This window comes from Peromyscus eremicus, chromosome 1, assembly GCF_949786415.1.
Source record: "Peromyscus eremicus chromosome 1, PerEre_H2_v1, whole genome shotgun sequence".
NCBI classification, from domain to species: domain Eukaryota; kingdom Metazoa; phylum Chordata; class Mammalia; order Rodentia; family Cricetidae; genus Peromyscus; species Peromyscus eremicus.
In genome coordinates, this window is record NC_081416.1 from 2,565,158 (window position 1) to 2,589,051 (window position 23,894).

Genomic DNA, 23,894 nt, shown 5'->3' on the forward strand with positions numbered 1-23,894 from the left:
TCTGTCAGTCGGGAGGGGTGTATAGAGGTGATTTTTGTCTTGCAGCAAATTATCGTTATTAGCACAGGCTGCATCCATAATGAGCTCATTCTTGCCACTAAAAACAATTCCATTACCTGAGAAGAAAAGAATCCCTGGGCCAACTGGGCCTTTTGTCAGGATAGCTCGATCTTTGTGAATTAAAGTCCTCTTTTTAGGGGTCACCTTTGCTTTCTGTACAGAAATTGATGTCCCCTCTCTACCAACCTAAAGGAGGGCTACCAGTGGTCCCTGTCCCTGCCTCAGGTGACCAGCTGGTGCAAACCTCTTTGCAAAGCTCTCAGCTATAGCTTTGACTTTGCTCAAGCGCAGCTGTGTGTGGTGTAGACTGTAGACCTCCAGAGTTCACATCTCAGCTTTTTTTTTTTCTTTCGGTTTTTTGAGACAGGGTTTCTCTGTGTAGCTTTGTGCCTTTCCTGGAACTCACTTGGTAGTCCAGGCTGGCCTCGAACTCACAGAGATCCACCTGGCTCTGCCTCCCGAGTGCTGGGATTAAAGGCGTGTGCCACCACCGCCCGGCTACATCTCAGCTTTTTATTTCTGCACATGTGACCATGGACACACTCCCTAAACTCTGTGAACATCGTATTCCTAGTTTATGAAATGAAGATTATGCAAGAGCCTCATAGCATCCTTGTGATATTAAGAGACAAGACAGGTGAGGGACTGTGGCTGTAGCTTAGTGGTAGCGTGCATGGTTAGTGTGGGCAAGGTCCCAGGTTCCATCCACAGCCCTGCTATGCTAATATTAGTTACACTTTACTTGTTGCTGGTGTCAAATACCCAACAAGAAGAAACTTAAAGAAAAGTTTATTTTCTCTTACAGTTCAAGAGGGTACAATATGCCATGGTCAGGAAGACACTGGCTGCAGGAACAGAAGGCAGCTGATGACGTCACACCTGCAGTGAGCAAGCCAGCCGAGAGTGCTCAGCTAGCGCTCTTCTCTTTATTCAGTTCAGGACTTCAGCCTGTAGAATGATGGCTGGCTAGACTGGGTCTTCCTACTCTGGACACTCCCTCACAGACATGTTTAGAGGTGTGTCTCCTAGATTATTCTAGATCCTGCCAAGTTGATAATTTGAGAACTATTACACCTATAAAACAGAACAAGACAAAGCCAATCAAAATAACAGTGTAGGAAGTCACATGGGACAGCCAGAAGGTAGTCTGTGCACTAAGCCCTCAGGCCACTCTCTGGTCTGTGGATCTCTTCCTTGGCCATTGTCACAGTAAACAACTTCTCACCTTAAGGAGGTAACAGGTGAGAGGATAAGGAGGGACACAAGAGTGTGATGAGTGGGATGGAGCCTGCTCCAGGGTTTGGGTGTGGCCACTGTTGGCTTTGGGAGTCCTCAGGATCTGTGTTGCCGTATTACTGCTGGATGACCTCCATAGGAAAACAACTGCTCCAGGCTCCTGTCTTCTGTTAGAAGAATGATCAGCCTACCTTCCTTATGAGGTTGTGGAAGATTCAGTAAAATGATGGGCTTAGCATGGTATTTAACAGTTTGCAGGTGTGAAGTTCATATGTGCAGGCCTTCATGATAATTCAGTGATCATTGCTAAAAGCACCAGGACAGACAGCACAGGAAGAAACTGAATAAAGACAGATCCCTCACCTGGTGCAAGCTGGCCCAGAACTCTCCACTTGCTTAGAGTACCCCATTTGTGTGTGAGTGTATTTTAAAGTAATTGCCAACCAATTGGCTAGGCATTTCTAGTGAGCAAGCCAATAAGAAGCCTTACTCCGTGGTTCCTGCCTCCAGATCTTACTCAAGTTCCTTCCTGACTCCTGCAATGAAGAGTGACAGAAGTGTAAGCTGGAATAAATCCTTTCCTCCCCAAGTTGCTTTTGGCCATAGTGTTTACTACAGCAACAGAAAGAAAACCAGAATAGGGCTGGACGATTACATATTATAGGCTTCGTGAGCCATATGAACTTTCATAACTACTCTGCCATCAGTAGGAGACTAGCCAGTGTGTAACCAAATGGATGGCTACTGTGTTTCAATAAAACTTTATTAACAGACACTGAAATTTTAAGTTCATACAAAGTTTCATGTATCATAAAATGCCATTTGTGTTTTGAATGTCTAAGAAACAATTAACTGTGATTGCCATTCTTAGCAAAGGGAGAAGGACAAAGAGCAGGGGCTAGGACCCCAAGTCCAGCCTCTGCTGTAAACCACAAACTAAGCCCAAAGCTTGGTGCTAGCCAGACTCTAGTTGTGATTTATTTGTTGCAGTATGGGCCAAGCAAGCACCCCTCTAGGAGAAAGCCCACTGGAAGATTCCAGAAACATAGCCTCCTGCAGCTAGAGCCCTGAGGATATAGTCTAAACCCTTGGCCAAAAGACAGGAGGACAAAGACCAGCGTGGAACTTGTATTAGCCAGGAGAAAGCCTATGTCGGCTTGAGAGAAGGCAGAAACAAAGGCCCAGGAGAGGCTTTTTATACCACGCATTAAAGTTAAAATCTAATTTAGATGAAAATGGAGGCACAGAAATGAAAAGTGTGTGTGGCTTTAGCCGTTCAGCTGTATGCCCTCTAACGATAGCTTTACAAAATATATTCCCTTGGCTCGAAAATAAAGATGATATTTCTCCTCCTCCTTTTTCAGCAATTTGATTTTGTTGTTTTTGCAAATTGCTTTAGCTTTGTGAATAGTACAAACTCCATTTCTGATCTGCAGCAAACAGAAATAGAGCATTAAAGTGTTTAAGGTTCAATCAAAGGCTTGCTGCGTGCGGCACAATATTAAAATAACAGGAAAGTCAATTCCGTTTTTATTTTGAACGTGATTTGTCACAAATAGCATTCTAATAGATAACACTGATTATATGGTAGCAAATGTAATTTATATATACCGAGCACTATGGCTTTGTTGGTCGTCATTAAGGAATTTGACACGTACGCAGGAGAACAATAAATGTCAGCTGAAATATATACCAGCCAGATAGAAATGGGATGCTGAAATGAGTGACACTGGCACACACTATACTTATAACTAATAATATGCAGTCTAAAGTACCTTGGGTTTTCAAACAAGGACTCTTTTTATGTTGTCATTTAAAATATCTCATATTTCTGAAGGTCAGGAATAAATGGCACTATTAGCATTAAAAGCTAGTAAAAGATATTCATTTAACATAACATTTTACGAAATAGCTTTGTAAAGTATTCATTTTTTTCCACCCTATGGAGGCTGAGGAGATGTGATGAAGATGCCGGATCCTCTGTGGGTGACTTTACATCGCACCTTTGTTGCTGTTAACATCTTCATTCAGTAAAATCTTTATGGCATTATGCCTTGAGCCTGGTGTGGAATAAAGTTGTCTACACGGCTGTGGCTTCGGCTGGTCTGGCAGTGCCACAGGGTGTAGGGGTGTGAGCGTCAGAGGTGAGGATAAAGGGTTTTCTGTGACTGTGATGAGTCTGGGGCGAGGGAGAAGAGAGGCCTGTGCTTCAGCAATAGCAGGTGATAGGTCAGATCTAATTCAAACAGAGACGCGGGTCCATCCCAGGGGAGGCCAGTTGGTTGCTTTTTACCTCCCATAGTCTCCGAACTGCAAATATAGTAACAAAGTTGATCTATTGGGCTCCTGCAACTCTATCAGTTGGTTTCTATATTTCCTCCTTTCCTTAGATTTGGACTTCTAAAAAGTTAAACTACAAAGAAACCTTACTGACAACCACATGGAGTTATGAAAAATGATCCTTTTCATCACATTTATCTCAACTTCTTTTGTAATGAAAATAGATATGCTATTGCTGGTCTCTTAGGAGGGTTCTAAGCAGATTTCTTGGCTGTCTTGATATTTGATATGGGTGGTGGATAGTAATATGCTGTGGGATGTTCTGTATGGCAAATGTGTTGCTCTGATTGGTTAGTAAATAAAACACTGATTGGCCAGTAGTCAGGCAGGAGGAAGTATAGGTGGGACAAGGAGGAGAAGAATTCTGGGAAGTGGAAGGCTGAGTCAGAGACACTGCCAGCCACCGCGATGACAAACAGCATGTGAAGATGCCGGTAAGCCACGAGCCACGTGGCAAGGTATAGATTTATAGAAATGGATTAATTTAAGCTGTAAGAACAGTTAGCAAGAAGCCTGCCACGGCCATACAGTTTGTAACCAATATAAGTCTCTGTGTTTACTTGGTTGGGTCTGAGCGGCTGTGGGACTGGCAGGTGAGAGAGATTTGCCCTGACCGTGGGCCAGGCAGGAAAACTCTAGCTACAGTAATATTTTATGAGGAGTGAAATATACAAATTCTCTGAGCCCCATGGCAGCTTCTCAGTGTTGCTTGGGTTCTCCCCAGGATGTTGGGGGCTCTACCTATTTTGATACATATAGTTCCCAGTCTGTTATTTTTGTTTGAAAAAGTCAAGTTTTGTGTAATCTGATGAGTGAACTATCATTTTGGTCTTCTTTGCATTTCTCTGATTCCTAAAGTGAGGTGGAATCGCCAGCATCTGTACTTTAGTTTCCCTTGGTGTGCTTTGGGTGTGGATTGGCCTCAAAAGGGTCACATGATGGAACCTTGGTCCCCTTGGTGGACGTTGAGACATTGTGGGTCTTTAGGAGATGAGGCCTTTTGGAAGCAGATTGTGCCAGGAGGACACAGCTGTTTGAAGGGATTGAGGTCCTCACAGGGCATGAGTCAGGTCTCAGGGATGGATTATTTCTCACAAGGGTAGGTTGTTATAAAGTCAGTTTGACTTTGTGTTTCTTTCTCTTTTGTTTCTGTACATACCTACTGTCCACCATGCTGTGGCACAGCCCTTGCCATGTAGACCTTCCAGCCACCAGAACTGTGAGACAAATGAGAAATGAGCTGCTTCTTTTTTTGTTCAGCATCAGGTTGTTATTGTTTGTTTCAATAGTAACAGATTACAGCAGCCTCTCTATGGGCTACATGCTCATGTCCTTTGTCCATTTTCTCATTGTAGTCTTCTTCTATTTATGGTATCCGAATATTCAACCTTGGTTGTGCCTACTTGGGACACCTTCTCTGAGGCTGGACATGTCTTGTTTGTGTTTGATTCTCTGTTACTCTGAAATAAAATTCATGTCAATGAAGTACTTTTTGCCTCATAGATTAGCTGCTAGTTATGTGCCAGGCCAGGCTGTGGTATGTGGTTTTCATGCATGCTGTATTTAATTCTAACTGCTGCCCTGTGTGCAAGGTTATTGTTGAGCATGGAGGACAATGTGGCTGTGACATAGAGCCAGCTCAACACAACTGAAAAGCTTTATTCCTACTGTTAAGATCTGTAGGGGCTGGAGAGATGGCTCTGTGGTTAAGAGCATGTACTACCATGGCAGAGGACCTGGGTTTGGTTCCCACCACCCATACTGAGCAGCTCATAACCACTTGTAGCTCTAGAATATACATTCACATGCACACACACACACACACACACACACGCTAAAACCACACAGATGCACATATAACCTAAAGAAATAAGTTTTTTAGGAAAAGAATTTGTTGTTAATAAAGGGTTTGTTAGAAACCCAGAAGGAACTGTATTCAGTGGTTTTCACCTTAGTTGTATGTTTCCCAGGAGTTTAAAAAATACAGGTATCCACCACAGAGGTGGTGACTGGGCTAGGATACAGCCAGAATATGAAAAGCCCCATAATGATTCTAATACACGGTCAAGACCAAGAGCAGAAGCTCTGTGTTCTGTGGCTGTATCTGGAACCCAGAGTAGGGCTCAGACAATGATAACAGCGCTGTATCTGGAACACAGAATAAGTAGGGCTCGGATAATGACCCATTTCTTTGTACCAAACTAGGATTTTTAAATGATACATAGGGTTCTAAGGAAAAAGAGTTGGAAAATACTAACAAAAGAAATGAGGAAAAGGAGAATGGGCTGAAAAGCCTGAGATACTGAACCGAAGCTTTGGTTCCACTGGGGCTCTTCACTTCAAGCGTTGGCCTCTGCCGCCATGACACCATTCTTGGAAGTTACTGAATGAGACCATTTCTAAGAACTGAACAGAGACTACCTCACTATGGCCCATCAAGTTCACCCAGCAGAAAACATCACAAACGGATATTAGTTGTATGAGTACTTGTGATGGGAAAGAGTGCATCCTCTTCAGCATTAGGACCCACCATTCACACTATGCATGCCTCTCCTTAGAGTTTACAAAGCTTCTTGATGAATGAGAGCCCTTTTCTGTACCATTAGATATTAATACCCAATTTATGGAGTATTAAAAACACAAGCTGGTAGCGGTACGTATAGTGTTCTTCCATTTGTGCTTGGACAAAAGGATAGGGTGTGAGGTGGACACAAACATATGCATATGTAGAATATTTCTGGGGAATAAACTGAAGTTGTCTCGAGGAAGAAAAACTGAGACACCTGAAGATGTAGGAATGTTCTGTATCACTTGAATTTTGTACCAATGGCAGGTATTAACTTGCTGTTTTAAAGCTCTTCCTCTTTCATGCCATGGGTTGATTTTAACACAAAACACAAAAGTTCAGCATTCTATGAGCACAAGATACACAAAATTCCCTGAAAGTGAGAGATGTAACAGAGGAGTGTGTGTGTGTGTTGTGTGTGTATGTATGTGTCTGAAGTCCTGTGGTGACCTTGCCTTTTGACCCAGTCACCATTTTCCAAAATGTGACCCTAGTGGACAGAATGTCATGGTAAACCTCAACCTCAGACCAAGTGCATTAAAAACATTTATTATGGAAAAGAGGCAAGAGTCTGAGCACACCTTTAACAAGGGTAAAGAGACTGTAAGACGTCTTCACGCACAGTGTTGCTGCTACAGAAGTTGTACCTGTGGAGAAAGCATCAGGCTGGTTTGTCAGTGGGTCCATGCAGCCATTAGACAGTCTCCCAGGTTTGCTTCCTCTGACTGAAGGACTCTAGGACCCTAGGCAGGGACCCAACCAGTTCCAGTGAGGAGTCAACCCACTCTTCTCCTTGAGGGCTGTTCAAACAGCAAAAGTGCAACAGCTACATCAAAGCAAAGCGTGTAACTCAGCTTTTCCTGTTGCTTTGGTCTCACAGAAGCCAGCAGTGGCCCTGCCACTGGCCCAGAGCAGGTCTTCCCTTTGAGGTCTACATTTTCTTCAGGCTATAATATCTCATTACTTTTTGATTACTGCCATTTGAGGTATCCTTTTTTTTCTATGTTTTGAAATTATTTGGTTTCCTGGTTATCTCTAACTGCCAACTTAACATACCCTAGAGTCACCCTAGAGGAGAACCTCAACAGAGGAATCCCTTAGGTCAGATTGGTCTGTAGGCAACTGTGGAGCACTGTCTTGACTTTTAATTGATTTAAGAGGTCCCAACCTACTGTGGGCAGCACCATCCCTAGGCAGATAGCCCTGAACTGTTGGAGAAAGTTAGCTGAATATAAGCCAGCCTTTGAGCCACGTAGCAAGCAGGATTCTCCATTTGGCTAGGAAGTGAGTTCCTTGACCAGGGAATGCTATTTGGGCTAGCAAGAGAGCCAGCCTGCCAGTCCAGCCTTGAGTCCAGCCTGTACCCTTCAGTGATGGACTGTGACCTGGAGATGTAAGCTAACATACTCCTCTCCCCCCATCACCCACCTGCTTTTGGTTAGTCTTTTATCACAGCAACAGAACGGAAACTACAACAGCAGGTTCTATTACAACTCCTACTAAAGAAGATTCTCTTCCCTGAGAGTAAGAGCTTGTTACCGTAAGCCAAGCTCATGTCTATATCCCTCCCATGTCAAGTCTCAAAAAACTCAGTTCACACAAAAAACTGCATACTAACGGAACCTAATTCCACCACGTTTTTCCTAGATAATTTTGTCATTGGAAAGGAAATGATCCCCCATTTGCTTGTTTCTTATATCTTACAACAAATGCTTTGTTCTCATTACATTGAATATTATTATCTAAGGGAAATTGTACTCAAGTTTTCACAGTAAATCAGATAGATAGGTGGCGAGGTGAGATGAAAAGTTGGGTGATTTAATGAGTGAATTAGATGAACAAATGTCTGGATGATGTGAAAGATGAGAGACAGATGAATTGGTGATGAAAGAGGAAGTGGAAAGGAAAGAGGCTGGATGAAGGATTATTGGAAGGATGGGTGGATGCAAAGACAGACAGGTACATAAATACAGCCAGACAGAAGGAATATCAGATACGTACTCTTTCCCATCTTTACCACTTTGCACTGTGATTTGTGAAGCTCCCATCTTGGGCCGGAAGAGATTTATCACTTTGTTGTTCCAGAGGAACTTAACCTTCTGGATTTCTCCAACATCGACGTCCACATCAATGTCTTGCACATGTGTTGCTTCTGGTTTGAGGGATCCTCTGATCACACAGACAGAGATATCATGTCAGCTGGATGCATGACTACATAGGATGATAGTCACCTATTGTTTCTAAATAAAGTGGGTGCTGGGTTTCTGCAAACCTGGAAGAACTGCAAACATATCTGGTGGGCTTCACAAACAAATACATTTCTGGAGAACTCATCTTTTAAAAAAGTCAGTCTTTAGATGATCATTGTTTTTGTTTGTCCCAAAGAGGAGTGAAATATTTGGGGTAGCTGGGAACTCTAAGAGTGCTACAGGACAAGTTGATGCAGTGTCTTTGTTTGAAAGATGCATGTTGTTTGGTAAACACAATTTGTTAATGTCACATAAGTAACTCCAGAAGTTGTCAAATAAATTAAACTATCTTGTAGAGCCATTAATGTTAAGTGCAAAACCAGAATCTAATTTGTACTTCTAAGTTATATATTCACTCAACACATACCTACCAAGCTCTTCATACATCTAGCATAAGCTATGGGCTGAGACCATGATAGGAATAAGCTGTGGGCTCCAGGGTTCACATGTCTCTCTGTATATATTGGGGTGGGGGAGTAAGGCAGGGGGTTATCACATAGATGGACCTTGCTCAAAGGAAGAATGAAGACCAAGCCAGGCTGATGGTGCAGGCCTGTCGTTCTAGCTATTTAGAAGGCTCAGGCAAGAGTATCGCAAGTTCAAGGCCAGCCTGGGTAACTTATGAGACCCTGTCTCAAAACAAACGAACAAATGAACTAAACAGAAAGACTAAAAAGAAGGCGGGAGCTGCAGCTCAGTGATGAAGTATTTGCCCAGCCTGCAGGAGGCCCTAACTCTGAGTCTTACATTACACATGCACACACATGCACACACACACACACATGCACACACACGTAGTCTTGTGATTAACAAAAGTAATCAGCGTGTGATCCATTTTAAACAATAAGCTCTCTCTCCCGGAGCCTTCTCTTCTGACATATAAGATGGGGTGATTGAATTAGACATAGCAATTTCCTCCCAGCTCAGTCTGGGACTCAGTTCCGCTGAGTAAATACCTGAATTAGTAAAGCAATGGATAGCCACGCCTTTATGAGTCACCTCTTATGGAAAGCTTAGGCGTTGCAAATACAGAAATGTATTTGTTTGTGAAATTCATTCATTTAGTTGTTGCATTTGCTACAGAACTTACTTGAAAATTTCATACTGTTTTGAGTTTCCATTACTTCCATACAGAGCGACCAAAATGTACCCACTCAGTTTCTTTTCTCCAGACAGTGTGACTGACACCTTGTATCTCCAACCTGTGCCAAGAAGTATAGCATTTTAACAAACTTATCTTGTTGAAAAAAAAAAAAAAGACTCAACTGGAAGTGTTATTTTTCTAAGATCGACTTCCCCCTGGGTAAGAGGTGAGGGGGAAGCGACTGTGTTCTTCCATGGAGTTGACAGATGACTTTAGATACTGGGCAAGGTGAGGAGACCAAGGGGACAGAAAACATGACAGCTGAGCACAATGCAGTGTCTGCCCTGAGAAGGACCGTCTATTGCTACACAGGCCCCGGAGGGATACAGGAGAATGTCCCCCTCCTCCATCTCAATTTGTATGTTGAAGTCCTGACTGTGATGGCTAGTTTTGTGTCAACATGACACAGCTAGAGTTATCTTGAAGGCAGGAACCTCAACTGAGAAAATGCCTCCATAAGATTGGGCTGTAGGCAAGCCTGTACAGCATTTTCTTAATTAGTGATGGGGGAGGGGTCAGTCCATTGTGGGTGGTGCCATCCCTAGGTTGGTGGTCCTAGGTTCTATAAGAAAGCAGGCTGAGCAAGCCTTGATGAGCAAGCAGTAAGCAGCACCCCTCCATGGCCTCATCATCAGGTCCTGCCTCCAGGTTCCTGCCTTGTTTGAGTTTTTGTTCTGGCTTCCTTCAGTGATGGACTACAATGTGGAAGTATAAGGCAAATAAACCCTTTCCTCCTCAATTTGCTTTTGGTTATGGTGTTTCATCACAGCAATAGAAACCCTAACTAGGACAGAAATCTGTAGCAGGATATGGGTATTGCTGTGACAGACCTGACCATGTGTTTGGCAGGACTGTGGAAGGACTTGAGTGTTGAGAGCTCAGTAGGCTGTTCTGTAGGAGCTTTGGAGACCATTGAGAGCAGGGCAAATGATGGGGGCCAGGCTTGTGAAGTTTCAGAGGGAAATTTGACAGTCCATTAATGATTCTGAGTTAAGAATCTGTGGTTCTTGTCATCTGGGCTGAAGAATCAGCTGTGACTAACAAGAGACTAGAACCACTGAAGGAAAACCTTTCCTTCCCTGGGATACTCGATGGGCTTAGATGGAGCTGAGAAATCAGTGATGATTAAGAAGAGACCAGCATCATCAATGTGAAATCTCCTGGAAGTGTTTTCTGAGAGTCAGCACACAGAAGCTGTGTTCAGAGGTAGCCAAGATTGTACCTTGTGCTGGCATATGAACTTGGTAGTATAAGAGTCTCCCAGGTGGTACTGGTTTTGAAGGTATGAAGGGGTCATCGAGAGCAGCTGAGGCTTGGCACTGCGAGAGGCCAGGAGAGGCCATTGGTGAAGGTGCAGCTGGATTAGCAGTGGAAGCCCCAGAATTGAAGGGGTCATGGAGAAGGCTGAGGCTTGGCACCGTGGAGAGCGCCTGTGAGAGGCTATTGGTGAAAGTGCAGTCCAGTTGCAGGAGAAGACCAAGCACTTTGGAGATGCCAGGACCATGGGATGACACCAAGAACAGCAGTCACCATGGAGTGAAGTCGGACTGAGTCTAGAAGACAAGCTGTGTGTGCCGCAGAAGAGGAAGGCTGAGAAGTGACCCAGGCCCCTTGGAGGAGCCCAGAAAATCATGGGTCCTAGAAAATTGGACACTGAGTTTTTACACTGTTGGAGTTTGGCTTTGCTTTGTTCAGATTGTGATTGTGCCCTGGTTCTTCCCTCTTGAAGTAAGAAAGTATTTATTTTTGATTTAACAGGGGCCCACAGTTGAGAGACCTTAATTTTAAAAGACTTTAGATTTTAAAGAGATTATTTTAAAGAGACTGAATTTTTAAGTGTTTTAATTTTTAAAGATTGTGGGACTTTTAAAATTTGGAATATTTATATTGTACTGTTGATATTAATGTGTGATCTTGGCAAAGAACAATAAAGGAAGGGTTGTGGCTTAACAGTGATATGTTTGTGTCAAGCTGACAAGGGGTCAGTAGAACCAACTAGTTTTATGTCAGCTTGACACAAGCTAGAGTTACCTGAAAGGGGGGAAACTCAATTGAGAAAATGCCCCCATAACATCTGGCTATAAGGCATTTTCTTAATTAGTGATTGATGAAGAGGGCCCAACCCATTGTGGGTGGTGTCATCTTGGATGGTGGTCCTGGGTTCTGTAAGAAAGCAGGCCAAGCAAGCCAGGAGACCCAAGCCAGTAAGCAGCACCCCTCTGTGGCTTCTGCATCAGCTCCTATCTCCAGGTGACTGCCCTGCTTGAGTTTCCTTCAGTGATGGACTGTTACCTGGGAGTGTAAGCCAAACAAACCCTTTCCTCCCCAGCTTGCTCTTGGTCATGGTGTTTCATCACAGCAATAGTAGCCCTAATGGGGACTGCTGATGTGACAGTGTTAGGGGAGGAGGGAGCCTTTGGAAGGTAAGTGTTGAGGACTCCAGGGTCTCTACAGCCCTTTTTGCACTACTCACGAGGCAGGATACGATAGGAAGATGCTTGTGTGCAGAACCCGACCATGCGGCTGTGCTAAACTCACTTCCAGCCTCCAGGACCTTGGGGAATATGTGTGCTTATAAAGCTCTTGGTCTAGAGTGCTGCTGTAGCTGACTGAACCGGCTAAGGCCTGTTTGCAGGTGATGTTGTTATTCATGGCATTTGATCACTTCCTTCTTTTCCAGTTGGTCAACAGTTAGATTTTCCCCTCAATCTTTTGTTTGAAAGCAATCCTAGTAAGAATATCTGAGCACATCTGTGTTTCTGTGGAATGTTCTGAGAATAGTGTCTGAGCTGACAGGATATGCATGTTAAGACATTGTAGATACTAATGAGTTACTCTTTTTTTATGATAAAGACAGGATGGCATGAGATAATGTAAGTGTATACCATATAATCATTTAAATATAAAGCTGCCACAGAAAAGGCTTTTCAGTTAGTTTAATTCTATTTGTGACAAATTACTCTTAATGCTTCTACTATCTTGTGTTTTCTAATGAGAACTTGAGCAAAATGAAGCCCGTGACAATGGAGTGTTGTGTGTATGTGCATGTGCGCTTGTATACATTGTGTGTGAGTGTGTGATGTCAGAGGGTAGTCATCTCTGTGATGATTTTCTGATTTACAGTCACATTGCCTCAGTTGTCCTCTTCTTGCATCAATACATCTATCTTCTCTGTCATGGGTAGATGGATGTGTGACTTGGCCACTCACTCTAGTTTTCATAGGAATTATGGGTTAATGAATGGAGTGAATATGAACCCGTGCTGTTCTGCCACCCTTACATTACAGCTCGAGCTGGTGACACTTGAGGGTTTTTTGTTTTTCAATTAAAACCAAGGGGCTTCACTAACAGAGCTCAGGTGCTTTTAAAATTATTTTTAGAAAATTTTAAGTGAAATGGGAACTTACGGGTAAAGTTACCACTATCTCCCGTGTTCAGAAAAAAGGTTTGTTCCACGGCAGTGGTTCTCCCCTCAAACTGATCAGCATAGTGCCCCATTCTGGGGCATCCTTCGTCTGGACAAGGGAAGCAGCCATTCTAGTGGGAAGAGATCATTTGTTAGCAGGAGACCTTGGCCCCACATGACTCTCTCCTTCCTTCCTATCATCTGCTGTATCTACTGATTTATTGATTTATCTTTTATCCATTATCTATGTTCATTTTTATTTCCATCCATCCTTCTATTTATCCCATCTTTCATTCATCTTCTTGGTCATTCACGCATCCTACTAGCTCGAACACGCACACATTTATTTATCTATATATCCCTGGACCCGTGAATCCATACATTCATTCTTAGAATTGTACATAGGATCATTCTTGACCAAAATTTACTTTGGAAACTTATAGTTGGGAGACAAGTCATATAGGAAAAAGTAAAATAAATAGGAAGGGGGTCTGTGAGATAATGCCTCTAGGGAGAAGTCAACTGGGAAGACAAGTTATTTCAAAAGAAGAGAAAAATGAGGAACTGGGAGGAAGAGGGTAAGGATGTGAGGAACAGAGGAAGGAAGTTAGGAAGGAGGGATAGTGGTGGGCTAACACAGTTCTGGCAAACCAGATAAGTGGAGTTTTGACCATGGCCTATGCATTTAAAATGTTAGTGTATCAGAGATGAATTTCTTAAGTGCCCTTTACAGGAGGGTGGTCTTGCTCTTGGAATTGAATACTGAAGGACCTATGATTCACTGTCACATACTTAAGGGGCAAAGCACACATACATGCTTGTGTGTGAAACCTTAGTAATTGGTATGTGTAAGTGATAGGTGTAACAGGCACTTTTGTGCTCCTCTTTCAACCTGCTTATAGACTGGGAGTTGTCCTAAATGAAAAGCTGGGGACCCTGGGGAGGTCCAATGTGGCCAGCAATGTGGTCTCCCCTCCAGTCCAGTTCACTGCTGGAGGAAGGCAGCTTTGGAAACCTCTTCATTCCCTACACCCCTGTTCATGCCTGCAGAGTTGATGGCATCTTTTTATTATGCTATGTGTCACAGAGACAAACACAACCAGCAGGGCCACCAGGCTCTTCTCTCTGGGGCCCTGGAGTGACCTACCTGCTGGAACTCCTCATAGGAGGTGCAGGGGTACCCCAGGAAGCCATCGGGGTTGAGAATGCTGCTGGCATAGTACTTGTAGCTCCGGAGGTGGTTGCAGGCTGCAAAGTTTTGAGTTCCTGAGAAAGCCAAGGAGACAGGAGTGAGAGAAGAGCCTTCACCTTGAGAAGAGCCAGCCATTCTGCGTGAGCAAGGAGCAACCTCTACCCCTCTGGACTCTGGGCCCTGCTGGGGAGACAAGTTCTAGAAGGATGTGTGTTGAATGTGTGTAATATATGAAAGGACTGAAGGATGGGAGAGCCGAGGGTCAGAGAGAGAAAGAGACAGACACACAGAAAGAGGAACAGACAGAAACAGACAAGTCTGCGTATACATGGAAAGAGAGAACAGAACAAAGGATTTTAAAAAGCTTTTAAAGACTTAGCTTTTAAAAACAGAACACACAGATGGGTATGCAAGTAGAGAGAAGACGAGATAGTCAACAGGTGGTCTTCATTGTCTGTGAATTCCACACCCTGGGGTTCAGCCAGCCATGACTGGACCGTGCTGGTAGGTCTATGATGATTGTATTTGCACCAAGCATGTGCTGACTTCTTGTCAGTGTTCCCAGAGCAGTACTGCACAGCAGCCATGTGTGTACACAGCCCTTCCTGAGAGGCCGTTCTCAGGCCTCACTGTTAAGGCTGCGCTAAGGCTGGGTTACACCTCCTCTAAGCTGGGCCAAGCTCAGGTGATTCCAGTGTACCGCCTTCTACTTTGACCCAAAGATGACTTGTTGGGAAAATCACTTTTCATTTCTCCAGTTACTTGACATAAAACTTCCCATGGAGGAATCTAATAGGACCATTCATGGGAGTCACTCATCAAAAAAGGACCTGTTCCCTCTGTGGGTGGGGCAGCTTTGCTCTCTCAGCTGAGAGCTAGCCCTTCCTGCTGTGCTTACGGCCCACCATCCAGTTCAGAGTGCTCACGCTAGTGCCCCTCAGTAGACAACAGAACCTGCTTTAAACTTAATTGTTTCTTTCATCCAAAATTGCTGCTCAGGGATCCCATAATAGAGGAGAAAGTGTGTTCAATTGTTCCCTGTGCCCAGTGCCACTGTGACTTGTGTAGCATACAATAGAAACACACTCCAGTGCTCATGGGCTGGTTTGCTCTAAATTGCCTCTTTAATTAAACCTGGGCTCTCTGCTATTGTGTGTGCCCTGTCCATCACTTCTGGGAGGGGGCAGCTGTTATCACGACTCAGGCTTCTTTAGGGGGAGAACAGCCGGTCCCCCAATGAGTTACCAGGTAAGGGGCCAAGAGGTCAAAAGCTCTGTTTATTTCTCACTAGGTGCTGGATGTCGCTTTACCCATACTACTTGCAGACATTTAGCACATGGGACATTAAAAGGCCACACCAAACCACTCAACAGCATGTGCTTGGTGCTTGCTTCAGGTCAGGACCAGGTACTGGGGTGATGGGGTGGGGGTGTGCAAAGACACAGCCACATGGAGTTCAGAAAAATAATGACAAATAAAATGATTACTGACCCAAACACCCTCTTTCAGAGAGAACAGTGAAGCCTGGTCTCAGGAGAGGGACAAAGAGAACAAGTGGCAGTCATATTGGTGGCTCCGGGGTGTCACCTAATATGAAGTGTGCAAGTCCTGCTCTCCAGATGAACAAAGTCACACATAGGCTTCAGGAACTCACACCGTTACTCACAGTTCAGGCCTCCCCGCCCATGAATACCCCAAACCCTCACAGTGCATCTTCTCCTAATCAGCTACCTCGGTTCCCTGCCTGACATGGCCAATAGCAAGAAAGGCGGAGCCTCCACATCTGTGGAGGTTCTGCAGTGCTTTAGGGAGCAGGAGCTAAGAACGTGATAAGGGTGAGGGCGAAGCCAGAGCTGGGTGTTTGCTACTGTGTCCATCTTACCCTGGCATTCTGACAACTGAGATATGAGCTCAGAGCCTTCCGGAGCCTTGAACAAAATATGTAGCTTTCCAGGCATCCTGTGCCTGCATGTGAAATATCTCACGGTGTTGTGAAATGCCTGGCTCTGACCAAGCCCGTGATAAATGGCAGCAAGTTTATCACTGTGGTGGCTGGACTCAAACATTCTGCCTTCATGCCCAGGTGGGTAGTTACTGCCTCACCTCCTTCACACACGTACCTTCCCATATTCCGTTTATGTCAACAATAGTGGAAAGGATGTTTTTCTGACATCCGGGCATTTCCTTCCCTCCGTTTGGAAAGAAATCCAGATGGCCTGACTTTTGGCTCATCCCAAAACCTGAAACATTTGAAGCAGAAGTGAGCAGGGGTGTATATGGCCCCAAAGTTACATCTGGCCTCAGTGAGGTGTTCAGTCCATTCAAACAGGAGCACAAGCCTCGGCAATTCCCCCCTTCACCACATCAACTCTCGCTGCAGAGAGTTCTCAGATGGGCAATTGGCAGGACAAGGAGGAAGTACCAACACAGGAGGGGAGGTGGGGAGAGGGTGAGTTATGGGTGAGTGGGTATGCATCTATTCATATATATGCCTATCTGTCTAACCGGAGAGGTCCTGAGCAATACTGATAAGTCCAAGATCATAAGGAACCAGTTGGCATGTATCTGGTAGCATGTGTATTACATTATTTAAATATTTGGTTTCTGCATTATATATTTTTTAATTATGTGTATGTTGGGTGTCTGTGTGTGGATACACGCACCTGAGTGCAGGTGCCCTCAGAAGCCAGAGGCAGCTACTTCCTAGAGGTAGAGTTCTGGACCATTGTGAGCTACCCAGAATGGGTGCTAGGAACCAGACTCAGGTCTTCTGTAAGTGTGCTCTTAACCACTAAGCAAGCCTTCCCTCTCTGTAGTTCTTACATTTGCGATACGGTGAGCATATGACAGAAACTCTCTAAAACTGAACTACATCTCAAATCCTCTAGACTGTATTGCTATAGTGAGGCCACAGAGGTTATTTGAGCAGGAAAATGGGGAGGATCTTTAGATTTTTGAGGTCCACAGACCCTGGTTCCACTGACCAACTTTACAATCTTGCTGAGTTATTTAGTCTCAGTCCCCTCAGCTGTGAGGTGGTGACAATTTCCCCTTTAGGGCGCTGCATGATAAGCTATTTATGCGCAAAATGTTCAGTGCAGCAGACGTTACGTATTCAGTAAATGCTCTCTCCATCATCACCGTTGCCATTGTTAAAGCACACCCTGTATGGGCATGTTTCTTGAGTGGTTATCTGATACAAAGTACTGAGAAAAAGAATGCCGATTTTAGAAGAATTAAACAAAAGGATGTAGTTTCAACAGGACACACTGTTGTGATGTTTTGTTTGTGCTTTAACAGATAAAGTTTGCCTGAAGATCAGAGTGTGGAGCTAAGCCACTAGATAACCACAGAGGCCAGGCGGTGGTGGCACACACCTTTAATCCCAGCACTAGGGAGATGGAGACAGGAAGTGATATGGCTGGGCAGAGAGAGGGATATAAGGTGGGAGGAGACAGGAGCTCAGCCTCCTTTTCAGGCTGAGTTGTTGGCAAGGTAAGAGGTGGCTGTGGCTTTTTCCTTTGTCTCTCTGATCTTTCAGCATTTACCCCGATATCTGGCTCTGGGTTTTTATTATTAAGACCAATTAGAATTCGTGTTACAAAACTGTAACCAAAGCTTTGGCAATTTTTTTTTTAAATAAAAAATTAAATCTAAAAACTTCAGTCAGGTCAAGTGAAAACATCTGTTACTTTGGAGTAACATGCAGTCATGGATGAGTCCTAGGCTATAGAAGAGTTTTTAGTTCGGCCTGGGGTCACAGACCCCCGCCATACCAGCAGCATTGTACTGGGTAGTTGTTGTGGCTGGTATCCATTGTTACTGATCGGGACCTAAGCTGCTCTGTACTTAACCATGTTGAATATTCCCTCTGCAGCTGTGTGTGGGGGGAGGAGGGAGTCACCTGGACATGATGCCATCAGTCACTGGTCATGAGGAGTTTGGGGTGAAGAACTCACCTAGGTAGGGAACTATGGGGGCACTATCTGTGTGAATCACATCTACAAACATGGCGTCTGATGGATCCAGCCGAACTTCCTCTGGCAGGCCTTCGAAACAGGGCTCTGCAGGGTCCAGCCCTGAAGGGTAGAATGGAGGTAAAGCATCTTAGCCCACGAAAGACAAGGTTCAAGTGTCCAACCACAGACTGAGGCCACGAGTGCTGGGTAAGGAAACCCTGCACACCCCAGTGATTACAGCTCTGAGAGGCTGCAGCTCCTGGTCTACTTGAGAAAGAGAAGCCAGAGCAGGGGGTGGGGAACAGGAATGCTGCCTAGAGAAAGCTCAGAAATTCCTAGTTCAGTTCCAGGGAGGATCTGGGTGGGGCACCCACTCCTCTCAATTCCCCTTTCCTTATTTTCTTCACAGAGATCACAAGCTCTATGGCCTCACTCAGTTGTTCCCCAGTCCCTGAGATCTACACAAGACTGACATCTTTCCCCATGCCATTCCCCAGCCTTCTGACCCTTTGACACATTCTCCCTTTAGTTAACTCTTTCTTCACTAAGCCCCAGCTCAAATACAGCCTCCTCATGGAAACTTTTATTTCTCCTCCTGTCCTAGCCATGCCATTATTTTGTGCTCTTAGCTTTCTGCATTCTGGACGGGTCTGTGGGTTTCCTGAAACAAAGTCTGTACCCACCATTTTCAGAGAGATGCCAGGACGAGAAGGGGGACTTTCTATTGTTCCAGCCTCTGCCCCCATCCAGGGAGTGACAACAGGCCATCTCTCTTACAGGTCTATTATGAAAATCCCATGAAAAGATGTAACAGATATGCAAACTGAAGATGTCTACAGGATTATAAAATACTATCCCTATCCTTCAGTCCAGTTCCCAGGACAAGGTTGACAACACAAAATGAGTAGCTGTTTCAGTCTGTCCTGTGTGCATGAACTCCATCTAATATTTCCTTCATTCACCAAGCATTTCCTAAGTGGTAAGTCTCTTTCTGGCTGTGCCACACTGAGCAAAAAACATTCAAGGAGTAAGTGGAACTGATAAATTAAAAAAAAAAAAAATCTCATGACTTCAAACAAACAAACAAACAAACAAACAAAGATAACTTTGCTACATTCCAGCAGTCATGTCCCTGAACTTAGGTTTCATGAGCCTGAACTTGGTCATATTTTTCTTGTTTTACAAACACATTTTTATCTATGACTATGGATTTTCTAATAGGTATTGAGAAACAAGGACAAATCTTTTTGAGTCAGGCTATCACCTGAACTCAGGAAAGCAGGAGGGGCGTCCTCTGCCGTGGGACATGCGCTGGCAGGGGCTTCCCCACTCACTTCCCGGCCCTTGGACCCCAGACTGGCTCTCAGGATTCCTACCTGTGATCCTGCCCACGTTCCCCTCCAGCCTCCTGCCTGCTTCCCCGGCCACGTGTGCTCCCAGACTGTGGCCAATGAGGTGCACGTCCTCTGGGCTGTACCCCAGCTCTGTCTGTGGAAAGACAAAGCGTTAGATCCCCGAGAACCACGTGGGAACGAGAAGGTCGGGGAGCAGAGGCCGGTCTTTGCCAGAGGACTGGACTCTTCGGAGCTGGAGACTTCAGGGAGTGAGCCCTCCACCCGGGACTGCCCAGCCAAGTGATCCCGCAGGTCGCTGTGCCTTTGGAGACGGTTCCCCCACTCTTATGCGCAGCAACAGTGCTGGCCAGTGGCCGCCAAGCTAACTGCAGGCCACCTCTCCGGCTGCTGTCGCCACCTGGTGTCGCCATGGAGGCCTCTGCCCCTGTTGTAGAGGACTGGATGCGGTAAGAGGGAAGCTTGGACCTTCTAAACTTACAGCAGGGAAGAAAGGGAGCCAAGAGTGATCCCCCACACACCCCTATCCCATAGAAAGGATGAAACCCAAAAGCCTTCTTCCACAGGGAACTGCTGGGCGTACCAGTCTGCTTTCAGTTCCCAGAGTAACTTGCAAGGAAGGCCTTATGTCAGAAGGGGAAACCGAGGTTCCCAGGTCCACAGCTAGGACATTGTGGACAGTCAGCAGGGAGAAAGGTTGTTGCTTTACCTCAGGAGGGTGTTGAGAACTTGGTTTGTTTGGCCTACAGCTCCACCCCTGCCCTTGGTCCCTAGCAACCTCTGTGTACAAGGTGGCACTTCTCCGCCCCTCTCTAGCTCCGCCCCTCTCTAGCCCCGCCCACATCTAGCTCCGCCCCTCTCTCTAACTCTGCCCAACACTGGGCCAAAGGGGGCCCTTACCGACAGCACTTGTACTAAGAAAGCAATCTCAGCGCCCACGACCCGAGTGTTGTAGGCGGCTTGGGTATATTCGGTCCTGGCCCCACGCTTCCAGTCGACGCAAATACAGTTCACTTTCTCCACTTGAAACATTTTCTAGGGGAAAGAAATAGAACAACCTTCATAAACAGGCCAGGTCGCACACCTCAGAGACAGGGATTCTCCTCCATAAAGCACTCGGTCCTTGCCAGCACCTGTTTCCTCCTGCTTGACGCAGTTGACCTTTAGGGGAGCACTGTGAACGGAAACTGAGGCCTGAGCGGATGAGTTCCTAGTCTCAGGGCTCAAAGCCAGGTCCAAATAAACTACCAAGTCAGAGAAAAACAGATTCCTAGGCTATAAAGCTCACAATGCATGTCATCCGGTGCAATAGCACATTTCAAAGGCTCCAAATCTGCACAGATCAGAACATGTCCATCACCACAGAACATTCTGTGAGCTGCTGGAGCTTAAGAGGGCAATACGTTTGTTCGTTTTAATGCCACACACGAGCCAGAGACAAACTATCAGGTGGTGTGTGGAGTCCCCACGTCTGAGACTTGCTGGCTAGCAACCATGGGAGAATGTGGCAATGCAGGCCTGAGAAACAGGCATTCTTTAATGGTTTTTTAGGAAGAATCCTTCCCTTCCAGGAACATTTCCTTTCCTGGTGTCAAGGGCATCCAGCGTGGGACCCGGGTGAGGAGGATGGGTCTCCACCTTGCACATGTCCAGCAGCCAGGCATCCTCTCCACTGTCTATGAAGCCATGGATGATGAACCGTGTCTTGCGGTCCAGTTGGAAGTTGGAAGCCTTGATGGTGGCTGGGTCAGTGGCAGAGATCACCTGGTTAATTAGACAAGATGAATTTGAATGTTGGCCTGGCCCATCTGCAGGCCTGTGACAGACCAATGAGACTAAGATCCCAGGTCCTGTAGCTGTGTCCTGTGAATCCAGAAAGCACATGCTCACTGACTTCCTGTTTTCCTGAACCTTGAACCTAAATTTAGTATTTCTGTTAAGCATGGCTCAGGCAAGAAACTATGGTGGAATTAGCAACAGCTGTGACTCAGTTCCTCAATTAAAGTCACAGATATTTTCATGCCACGTAGTAGTTGTTGTAAACACCTCCAAGTGTCATTTATACTCATTACTGCTTAGTTTCAGTAGTTTTTTGATCAATCTTTATTGAGACAATAAAATAGCATATTTAATACTATGCTTCATATTTTCTATTTTTTTTCACATTCTAACGACTGTTTTCAATCTAATTGATTTCCTTTGCAGTCCATTGAATTTTATTTTATCCATTTGCAGATATTATCCTGAGAAGAGCCTTTAGGCTTCCTCTGGTAGCTAAATAGATTCCTTGCACAGGGAAGGTAGAAAACCCTTGGCTGGAAGCCACAAGCCTGAGCTCCAGCTCTGGGGAGCCTGATACTTTAGAACAGACTTCCACATGCCCACAGACTTGCTCAGGACCCTTCTGCCAGCAAATGCTATAAGGATAGGACAATAAAGGCAGTAATGGCCATTGTGTCTACACAGCTTACAGGCTGGAGGAACTAAGTCCCAGAGTGGGTGGCCCCAGGCATCTACAGGCAGACCCACTCGCCAAGGACCACAGCTTGAGCTACTCAAACTCATAGCAAAGTCATCTTTGAAAAACTCTCTGGTCACCTGATGACTGTGAGGGACAGGCCTGTCCTGAGAGTCACGCAGGGCATCATATTCTCAAAGCCTTTGTGGTTAGTTGTACTCCCTCCCTTACCATTTTGTGTATTCTTGCTTTGCATATGTTACTGCTCTGTTACCCTGATGAAAAGGTAATGGAGGACATAGTTGGGTTATACCTTCTCCACAAATATCACTGTTACTCTTCTTCTTGGGACAGGGTTCTAGGGTGGACCTGGAGACCTGTACGTTAATGTGTAAGAGTGTGTACGTTTCTGGATTTTATTTCTGTATTTTCCCAGATACTCAGGGGCTATGACCCTTAGAGCCAAGAATTCCCACGTTAGGAGGATGGTTCCCAAGTGCCAGTTATGCCCTAGCCAGCTACTTAGTGCCACCAATATGTGGTCCAAACTGATTCTGTCATCCCAGCCCAGACATCCATGCCCACACTTACTTGGTAGTTGTTTGTATTTTCATTTGTGTACAGAAGAAAGCGGACATTGATGTCCTCTGGGGACCAAGGGAACATCTTCAAAGGCCGCTGAATCATCCCTGCCCATGGCTTCTCATTGGAAAAGCAGCCAAGATGTCCATAGCAAACCTCTTTCCCTGGTGCAGGAAAAGCCACAGACAGGACAGGCATGAGGTTCTGGGAAGGGGTAATGTCATTTGTCACAGGAAGATTTTTCAGGGTAGACCTTGGCCAGACCAGTCATCTTGTTAGTTATCCGAACTTCTGTGCCTATAAGAGATATCTGGGGTGTGGATACATCTGGCACATACACATCCAGGCACCTCCCCCAGAGACTAGGAGGGTCCTAGGTTGACTCTGCAATAGCATATTTAATAAGCACCCTTATCAGGCAAATTCAAGACACATTCACCTGCAATGAAATAGCCCAGGAAGCTGCTCGTCAGAGCAAGTCACACCGTTCTTAACATCAAGTACTTGTGACATGCCTATGAGCCCTAGACATGCCATTTATTCATTTCAGTCTCCACGATATCAGGCTCTGGTCGTCACCTTTTCTCTGGAGGGATGGTGATAGCATCCTTACCTCTGACGGTGGCCAGCAGGACAATGGTCCAGCAGAGCAACATCTGCACAGACGGAAACAGGAATCTATTGACACCCATAGACATAGGTATGAGGCCCACAGGGGCAGCGCTCAAAAAGGCAGCACTTCTCAAGTGTGCTTGGGAAGGTGAATGACTAGAAGCCTGGACCGCAGAGATGAGGATATCCCTGGAGGGCGGGACCAGAGGCTGAGGCCTCCCAGGGTACAGTGAGCCAGACAGCACCAGCCTGAGATCTTGGGCTCAGAGTCTGCTCCTGAAGCCACCTCCCCTTTGGCACCCTCCCCCACTTCTCTCCTTGTTCAGGTGGCACTGTGACTTACTGTTCTGCAGTGGGATGTACAGTCATGATCAGGGGCTTGGCCATGACCTTCTACAAACATGTTTTATCTTTCGGACTCTGTTGAAGAAATGCCAGGACGAGAGAGAGAGGGCTGCGTACAAGTGCCCTGAACCCCAGTTATCACAAACACATAGACCAGCACAGTCTGTGGAGCAGGGCTGTTATAAAGAGAGATTCAAGGGAAAGAAACAGCGAGGGGGGATGAGGAAGAAAGGGCTCTGTGGTTCCTTCTGAGTCAAACACTGTTTCCAAAGTAAGAACAGGGAAGAAGAGACCCCCCAAGCTGTACGTCATCATCACAGTCCCTCTAGACATAAGGCCTCCCTATCATATTGCTACTTTGTTGCTTTTAACAGACCTTAGGGGTTGCTGTTC

General features: G+C 45.4%; 1 protein-coding gene across 1 annotated transcript; it reads right to left on the bottom strand.

Annotated features, from left to right (window-relative positions):
- Nucleotides 1-6,735: 6,735 nt before the first annotated feature.
- LOC131895407 (pancreatic lipase-related protein 2) lies at nucleotides 6,736-23,215 on the bottom strand. Its single transcript, XM_059245813.1, has 12 exons — nucleotides 23,158-23,215; nucleotides 22,554-22,708; nucleotides 21,143-21,268; nucleotides 20,405-20,539; nucleotides 19,529-19,640; nucleotides 18,153-18,272; nucleotides 16,314-16,433; nucleotides 14,149-14,267; nucleotides 13,003-13,132; nucleotides 9,542-9,653; nucleotides 8,204-8,371; nucleotides 6,736-6,849 (listed from the first exon to the last, which is right to left on the bottom strand). Exons 1-12 carry the CDS (start codon nucleotides 23,198-23,200, stop codon nucleotides 6,786-6,788), a joined length of 1,404 nt encoding a protein of 467 aa, XP_059101796.1. The 5' UTR covers nucleotides 23,201-23,215; the 3' UTR covers nucleotides 6,736-6,785.
- Nucleotides 23,216-23,894: the final 679 nt, after the last annotated feature.